General features: G+C 49.3%; 1 protein-coding gene across 1 annotated transcript in view; it reads right to left on the bottom strand.

Annotated features, from left to right (window-relative positions):
- Positions 1-3,242: 3,242 nt before the first annotated feature.
- Positions 3,243-8,437, bottom strand: part of LOC119453204 (uncharacterized) — a 69,354-nt gene continuing 64,159 nt past the window's right edge. Inside the window, exon 8 of the mRNA XM_037715225.2 lies at positions 3,243-6,222. Coding sequence (XP_037571153.1) covers positions 4,641-6,222 — 1,582 coding nt within the window. The 3' untranslated portion in view covers positions 3,243-4,640. The remainder of the gene's footprint in view (positions 6,223-8,437) is intronic.

Genomic DNA, 8,437 nt, shown 5'->3' with positions numbered 1-8,437 from the left:
GATTGTTTAGCAAGAAATATGTAGCCGCTTTCGATTCTGGTAACAAGAAAAAGACGAAACCAGTGAAAATTATCTTCGTGGAATGGAAATTTATTTATTTAATGTCCATCGCCATCGCTCTCGGACAACACTTTATCACTGTCTATGAAGAACCACAACATGTTGTTTTCCGTTTGGTCCATATTGCGTTTGATTTCTGCATTTATCAAGCGGCTCCGCAACAATCGCAAACAAAATGGCGGCCCACACCTACACTAGCCACTTTGTTATTTTGTCCTGCGATGCATGCAATTCTCGGTAACCTCAAAAACACGTGGCGTGACTTGTTACTGCTAGCTTAACATGTAAAATAACTCATTGTTTGAATGTGCTTTCGTAATTGGACTGAAACTGGCGCATTGCTGTCGTCATGCTATACAAGACGTTTTTCTGTCGCTATCCATGGCCACTATCTTGTGGTGGCAATGGTGATGACGATGGCTCAGCTGGCTTTGACAGTAGACTGTTCCGAACGAGGTTTTGGTTTTGTACCGAATCGCACCGGGTGATGTTCCAATCCATGCCCCAGGGATGGCTCTCTCTGGCTACCAAAAATGAATATCGAAGATCATACTTTTGCTGACTGCATGCGCTGTAAATAATTGTGGAGCTGGAAACACGTCATAGACATGTTTTGGACACCACTTACTTTCGAAGAAATTATCTTGGAAATAGAAGGTACGCATTAGAATCAAGTAAGTACTGTAATAATTCACTGTGGGCTAACATTCTTTATTAATTATCTTCTTGTGCCAGGCCGTAACTATGCATTTTAGACGAGAGATGACATGTGTTTGATGCATTCATTCTACCTTATGTGCCGCCAAGACGGACGCTGCCGCTATTGCAGTCACCACTGCATGCCACCATTGAGGTCGGGCCACGTGCGTGATGACAGCCAAGTTCAAATTATCTGGTGAAGTCTAATTCTAGGATCAAAATGACGAAAGTTTGGTGTCATAGAAGTGCTTGGCCATCAGCTGGGACATTAAGTCGGGGTCAAATTAACGAAAAATTCGAATTACCCTCGATGGAGTTGAAATAGCGGAAGTCTATTTTACTACAGTAGAACCCTATTAGTACATTTCTAGGGGATCCGTGGGAAATTATTGTGTGATCCAAGAAAACATAACATCTGATAATAGTTGCGGTAACACTACTGATGCAACAAGAAGCCATCCTCACACATAGCCTTATTTCAAGTTAAATAGGAAATCAATAAGCTACTGAAAACCCTCTCAGTAATGTTTACCATCTCTGCCTGGTGGTTACATCGAATGCTAAACGCTGTTTTTGGAGCAATCGTAGCCATGAATTGCACTAAATGAAGCTTGTAGTTTCCATCTGGTGCTTGGGTTGGATCTTAAATAACAGCCTCTTTTTCAGCATTCACAGCCATTTTTAATACCGGTGTCACACGTCCACTTTTGGTCACGGTTGGGCCCGATCTGGATCGCAATTTTTGACCGTGATTAGCTCCCATTCGCAGAGTGAGCAAACAAGCCATTCGCGACAGAGAAATTCGATCTCGATCGGGCTCGATCACATTCAAAACCTGGCCGTGTGACACCCGCATAAGTTTATGCACAGCCTTGTATATAGAAGCAACATTGCTTGCTATTGAACGAGACAGCATCCACAAACATGACCAGAACAGCCACTTGTGCCTTAAACCACCTTCTCTTGGCTTTCGACTTCGTGAGCCATGTTGATATCAGCAACCAGTGACGATTTGAACATGGTGATGGCAATCCTGTGCTTCATGGCAGGTTCTGCTAAGTGTCTGTTTTCAGCGGCAACATGTTGCGGCCAGCGTAGATGCCACCGACAAACGTTGCCGCATTGGTGGTGCGCTCTTGCATGTTTTCGGATGTAACAACCATAAAGAGAAATGTAACAAACGAGAAGCTAAATGATCCCATGGAAACTATTGCTGGCCTTGCTGACAAAGCTGGCCTTGTTGCTGGTTGGTAGCTTGACTGCAAACATTCTTGGAATGTGGCAGTCAAGTAGTATTCTTTTGAAACGTTATGTGTAGTACTTCGAATGAAAGAAAGTAGGTTATCTCTCGAAACAAAAGTCGCACTTCTCTTGGAACTTTATGCCCGAGCTGCCACTTCTATGATGTGAGTGGGGCATCACTCTTTATCCCTATGAATTGGAGCAGTTCTGTGCAAGGAAGGTTTCCAAAAGTTGACAGATGGAGTCAAAGCTTGTTTAAGAGTTTAGCTTAAAGCTTCCTGTATTGATAAACTTAACTGGACCTGAGCAGGCACTATCAAAAGCCACGACTTAGTGGCAAGGTGGTAGGAGATGACTATTTGTATTGCCATCCCTCTCACAACGAGGTGGCAACAAATATGTCACCCAGCCCTAGCCTGCCTGAGCTAATCGGATATTACAGTGGAACCTCGTTGATACGATTCTGCTTAATACGTTTTCGGGATAAGTTTTTTTTTTCGTTTCCTGAAAATACAACTTGGTTGGATAATACGTTGGATGGAACGATTTTCGGATGGGGATACGCTTCATTTTCCGGTTCCCGTGAAGATCGTATCAACTGAGGTTCCACTGTACATACATGCACAGCAGTCTAGCATTTTGCCTATCTCTCCTTGATCTTTTCTCTCCATTAAAACCTCTATCTCTATATTGTACTGTCACCTATGCTTGTAACGACTCTGGCTCTATCAATTTCTTCCCTGCTTTGTTTCCCATCAATATTCTAGAAGTCTCTTGCTTATCTTGACTGGTCACCAATTAATGCTTCCATCCGCTTTGAATCCCAACGCTTCAGAAAGGTTGACGTTCCCTATGGTTCTTGCTGGGTGAATATCTGGACATTCCATTACGATGTGCTGAGTTGCCCACGGACTTTTGCTGCAGCAGACACATGCCTTACCCTTTCAGGTCGCAGCATCACCTATCCTTTGTTTTCTTGTACTTCTATGGTATTAACTTATTTAGTATTCCACATTTGTAATCTGCCATTGTATCTTATTTATTCATACTTCAGGCCATATTTGGCTCAAACAGACACTTCTTAAGGTACTTCTTAAGCAATATATTAATATATTTCTCTATAGTCTTCCTTCTGAGATGATTCCACTGTGGGAAGTCAATATACCTACGTGACAGCATTGACGATCTACCTCATGATCCCGCATGCATGCTCGGGAACCTCCAACATGTGCTCGTTTAGCAATGCACCAACACGCAGCATACCATGTTTCTCGTTTTATTTCTTTCTATGACAAGACAGCGTCATTAGCACATTTGAAGCCACAGCCACGACTTCCAGGTTTCAGGGAAGCGCCTTTTGTACTATAGCGTCTCTTGAGCCCGTCACCTCACAGGGACGTCAGTTCTGTGCACACGAGGGCAAACGTCGAACATCCCTGCACACCACACAGCGAGATTCACAGGGAGCTGCTGACACCACTGCTGACGTCACTGGATTGGCTGCGTCTTCGTCTTCTATGGCTGTCTCTAATGAGTTGGGGTGCTGTTTTGGACAATGTCAAACTCTGCCGTGCTGTCAAATTCCGCCATGCTGATGTTTTGAGCCAATCAGGGAGGGCGTACCCAATGAGAGCAGACAAATTGGTAAATTCTGCAACACGGTGGAATTTGATGGCATCCAGGATAGCTCCCCTGAAAATCATCCAATTCCGCCACATTGCCAAATTCCTCATCTTGGATGCCGGAAGGATTGGCTAACTCTGTCGCTAACAAGGTAATCACACCTGATAGTGTTTTCTAGGAAACTTCAGGGCTGTGCCGTTCCTGACCGGCTCGAGAAAGAAACATGGCAGAAATAAAAAAAATGGGGTGGAGTTCGGCAGCATCCAAGGTAATGTCTTGACTTGTCTTCATTGCTGGTGGGTTAGGTGGCACAATTTCTTTTTTTTAGCTCTGTAGCTGCTGGATCAAAAGCAGATGCCGGGAACACAGGGTTGGAAGTTACTCTTGCACCAGGTGCTTTCGTGCATAGACTGCATTCTTGCTGTGTGCCACAACCTTGTGGTTGAGCCAAATAACGTTAAAGCCATGGCACTATTGGACGTACCCCACCACAACCCCGCATACCTTGCTGCAGTGTACATTTTGCTGTGAAGCATGTATGCATAAAAACAAAAACAAAACAAGAATGAGCAGGACTGTTCTCGGATGCATATCTGAATGTTGCATGTGCCTCTTTGCCTAACATTTGCTATGGCGCATGGTCAAGTTCGTAGAAGCTTCTTCTTGGCCCAACTGTCATCTGGTGCTCCTGGTCGCTGGCACAGACGTTGAAATGAGGGTGGCCCATCGACACAAACTACGCGAAATTGTGTCCATGCACCACTGTATGTAACTGCCTTCTTCTTGTGCGCCCTTTCGTCCGGGTACCTGCGCCCAACAGCATATTGAGCTGCTCCAAAAGCTAGACGGAAGTGCCGTGCACCAGCAGCCCTCCGAAGATGCTGCAGATTCGATGCGCATGTCTATGTTTGTTAGGTGTGGAGGGAGGGCTCCTCTTGTGTCTTGGTTGCGACGTTGATCTTGGCAAAGTTTGGAACACGTTCTATGGCGGGGGAGCGCGACAACCCGCGACGTCCTCACTTGTTGCACGATTCCCGGTCGCCCTTCATGCATCGGCCCACTGTTTTCTTGTAGAAGCTCTCGGCGGGACAGTTGTGGACATAGCCGCGCAGACCCGTGGACGCCTTCGAGTTGGGCGCGCACACGACGAACTTGCCGCAGTCCTCCGGGTGTGGGAACACACCGCGCTTGTGACAGTCTACGGTATTCTCGTCAATCAGGATGATCGGCGGCGCGAACGGGTCCGGGGGTATGGTGGGCAACGGAGCCGCCGCCACGACGGGCCGTCGGTGACCGCCCCCGGCAGCAGCTGCTGCAGGACGCCTGCTGCCTCCGCGGCGTCCGGCTCTCCGGCTGGGTCGACGCGTCGTTGTCGTCGTGGTGGTGGTCGTCGTCGAAGTCGTCGACGGCTCCTCATCTTCGTACTCGTACTCGTACTCGACGTCCTCGTACTGCGGCGGCGCCGGCGTTGTCGGCCTCCGCGTCGTCGTCGTCGTGGTCGTGGTAGTGGTCGGCGGCAGGGTCTGCTGGACGGGCCTACGGCGCACCGTGAGCCTGTCGCCCGGTCGCACGCGGATTCTCTTTCCACGACGACCTCCGCCGGGAGCCGGCTGGTCTCCCGTGGGCTTGCCGTTGACTCTGACCACCTTGTTGATGCGCACCTTGGTTCCCTTCTTGAAGCTGAGCGGCACCACGACCTCGGCGTCCGTCTGGAAGTCCGGCGGGAAGTCTATCGGCGTCACGGCCGAGTCCGTGAATGAGGACGTCGACGGCTGCGTCGGGTACACCGAGGGCGGCACCGTCGGGGGCGAGAACGCGGGTGGCTGCGCGGGAATGTTCAGCGGAGCATTTACAGGCGCTGGTGCCAGAGGGGGACCGACGGGCGCTCCCTGCTGGTAGCCTTGGAAGACCTGTTGCTGTTGCTGCTGTTGCTGCTGCTGCTGCAGCTGCTGCTGCTGCAACGGCGGCTGCAGCTGCAGTTGCTGTTGCGGCTGTCCTCTCTCGGGCGCCTGGTACACGAACTGGAAGGGCATTCGCGGAGGCAGCGTTCCGTGTATGGGTCCCACGAACACGTTGGTCTCTTCTCGGGGCGTCGGGGTCGGATGTGCAGCGTACGGAGTCGGCGGCGGTGGAGCGAACTGCGTCGGCGGCGGGCGAGCCGGCTCGACGTACTGGAACAGCTGTGGTTCCTGGAACAGCGGGGGTCTCCGGATGACGTGACCCTGCACCGCGGCACTGCTGTCGTTGTACACGGGCCGGAACGGCGTTTCGGTGGGTGCGAACACCTGAGGCGGCAGTCGACGGGAAGCCGTGCCGACGCCGGGTCCTGGCGGGTTCTCGGCTGAAGTTAGGATGGTCTGCAGCTTCTCAACGCCGCCGATGCTCTGCAGGAGTTTGAGCAGTTCGGCGACGTTCTGGTCGGGAGCCTTTGTGGTCGTGGTCGGGGGCCGAGGTGTGGTCGTGGTTGTGGTGGTCGTCGTCGTGGTTGGCCTTCGGGTCGTGGTTGTCGTCGTGGTGGTGGTAGTGGTGGTGGAGCGAGCCTTGGACCGCCGCGGCTTGCGCGTCGTGGTGGACGGAGCCTCGGTTGGTGTCTGGACCCTGCGAAAGTCGGCGAATGTTGGTGTTATCATTTTGGTGTTTAATATCCGCACGCATTTCTAGTTTTCTTTACAAAATGAGAAAAAACAACAACTAAGGGTTAAGGTCTACAAAGGCGCACAACTCAGTGTGACAGAGGACTAACAGAGCAAGATACTACGCATTTATTCATACCCTCCTTGTAGACTTCAAAAAGGAAAGTAACCTATTTGTCAAACAAGGTGCGCTGACACTACAAGTGAAAAAACTTCGTGCGTGGACATCCATATCATGTACCAAAAGTCCGTGCACCGTTTCGGAGACAAACAGGCCATTCACCGGACGTCCATTTTCGAATATCGCACCACGGATGTCCAAGGATATTGCGCATGGACTTTGTTCGGCTTATAGGTGAATTGATTATCCCCCAAAAGGCTTTGTCATTGAGTTTCTTCGTAAGAGAGTTATGTTTTTTCGTAGACTCGAATTAGGATCCGAAGCTGTCATGTCTGCGGCTCGTGTGTACGCCGTACTTTGCAAAGTTTCTGTCGCAATTTACTTTTAAAACTTCTGTTAGTTCAGTAAGCCATTTGTGCCTGGCAGAGGCCCTAGGAGCATGCGAAGTACACTGCACTTCCGTGCCCGTGTAACGTTTGCACGCAAACGTGCGTGGGCGCTCTGCCCGTTGCAGCAGTCACACAGCGTGTGCCGAGAACGTAGTAGACATTATAGCGAACACCGTGCGAAAGGCCCTGACATATCTGTAATATTTACGCGGCATGCCACCATGATGTCCCTCGCGGGCGTGCAAGGAATATCCGCAGGACACGGAAAGTGCGGCCAAACGATCGTGCCTGAGGGAAGCCCACAGGACATTCTCGACACATCCCTAGGATGTCCATGTCCTGGCAGTGGATGTCCGTAGGATATTCATTGCAAGTCATTGCATCACTGATTTTTCGTTGCGTGCTGTCTTGCGAGAATTAGCGGTACACAACGTCGCCCTGTTCGACACGTACGTACGTTTTCGCTGTGCTTAATATAGCGATTGTTCTTCAAACCTCGCTATAACGAACTAGTAGACAAAACGAAGTAATAATGTCTTTTGAAATTTCCATAGAAACGTTCATTTTAAAAACTCGTATTAACGAAGCAAGATTTTCCTGTAAATGTAGACCGTAACGAATATTTAGACAGTTTTCGCGGAGCAGTTTGCTTCGTAGGAATGAGAGGGCGCTTTCGGCGGCGCGCCGCGCGTAGCCTCAGCGAAAGCGCACGAATACGAAACTGTCACAACTTCTGCCCTGCTTCTGTGCGATCAACTGTCGGAAATGCAATTGGGTGTTCGCTAACGCACTGTGCTTCATTCATGCTGCAAAATGTGGGGCGGTAGAGAGAATACGTGTGCGCAAGTTGATTGCAAAAAAGAAAAAAAAAAAAAGAATAGTGCCTGGCATATTAAGAAATGGAAGGAATCTGTGTGACCAAGTGCATGGACCGCTGCTACACAAGGGCTGTCTGTGTTGCCGCCCCTTCGCGATGCACGGCTTTCCCCGAGGATAAACAAATTCGCTCATCCGCCAGCGTTGCATCGCTAACCTCTTAAAGAAAGGACTTCGACCCCGGAACGTCGGCAAGAGTGAGTACCGCTCGTTATACAGTGACAAAGGGAGTAGCACCACTTCTTGGCATAGTAAGTTTCTACACAAGTTATCTACACACATCCACCCCAACTCTGACGCAAACTTACGCCCACTCTATCGCCATCGTATAAAGAATAAGTGAATGGGCGCACACTTGAATCAGTGCGCCGAAACATCGGTGACGGTGACTACACCGACAGCATACCAATGTTCGAAGCTGAACGTTTCGTAACGGTCCACAGAGTAAGCGAGTGACTAGCGATAATACGTTTTGCTATACAAGATATTACAAAGTACAGAACATCTACGTTCCAAATCCTTGTGCGCATCAAGAACAAATCTTTCGCAACTAAGCTCCCCCACAAGCGATTAGGCAGAAAACCGATCAGATAGTGACCGCACCGCGGAACATTACTGAATCAGAAACATGTCAAGCCTCTGCTTCCAAGTGTTTGGCAAATAAAGAAGAGCAAAACATACTGATCCTGATTTAATTCATAAGCGGAAAGTTTAGACAGCTTAAAATACATTTCTAGCGCAGCTTTTAGTACAAGCACCGTATACGCTGCTCGTGCCGTTTGTACTGGGCGTAA

This window comes from Dermacentor silvarum, chromosome 5 (assembly GCF_013339745.2).
Source record: "Dermacentor silvarum isolate Dsil-2018 chromosome 5, BIME_Dsil_1.4, whole genome shotgun sequence".
NCBI lineage: Eukaryota > Metazoa > Arthropoda > Arachnida > Ixodida > Ixodidae > Dermacentor > Dermacentor silvarum.
The sequence above is the reverse complement of the archived record's forward strand: the minus strand, read 5'-3'. Positions and strand labels throughout refer to the sequence as shown.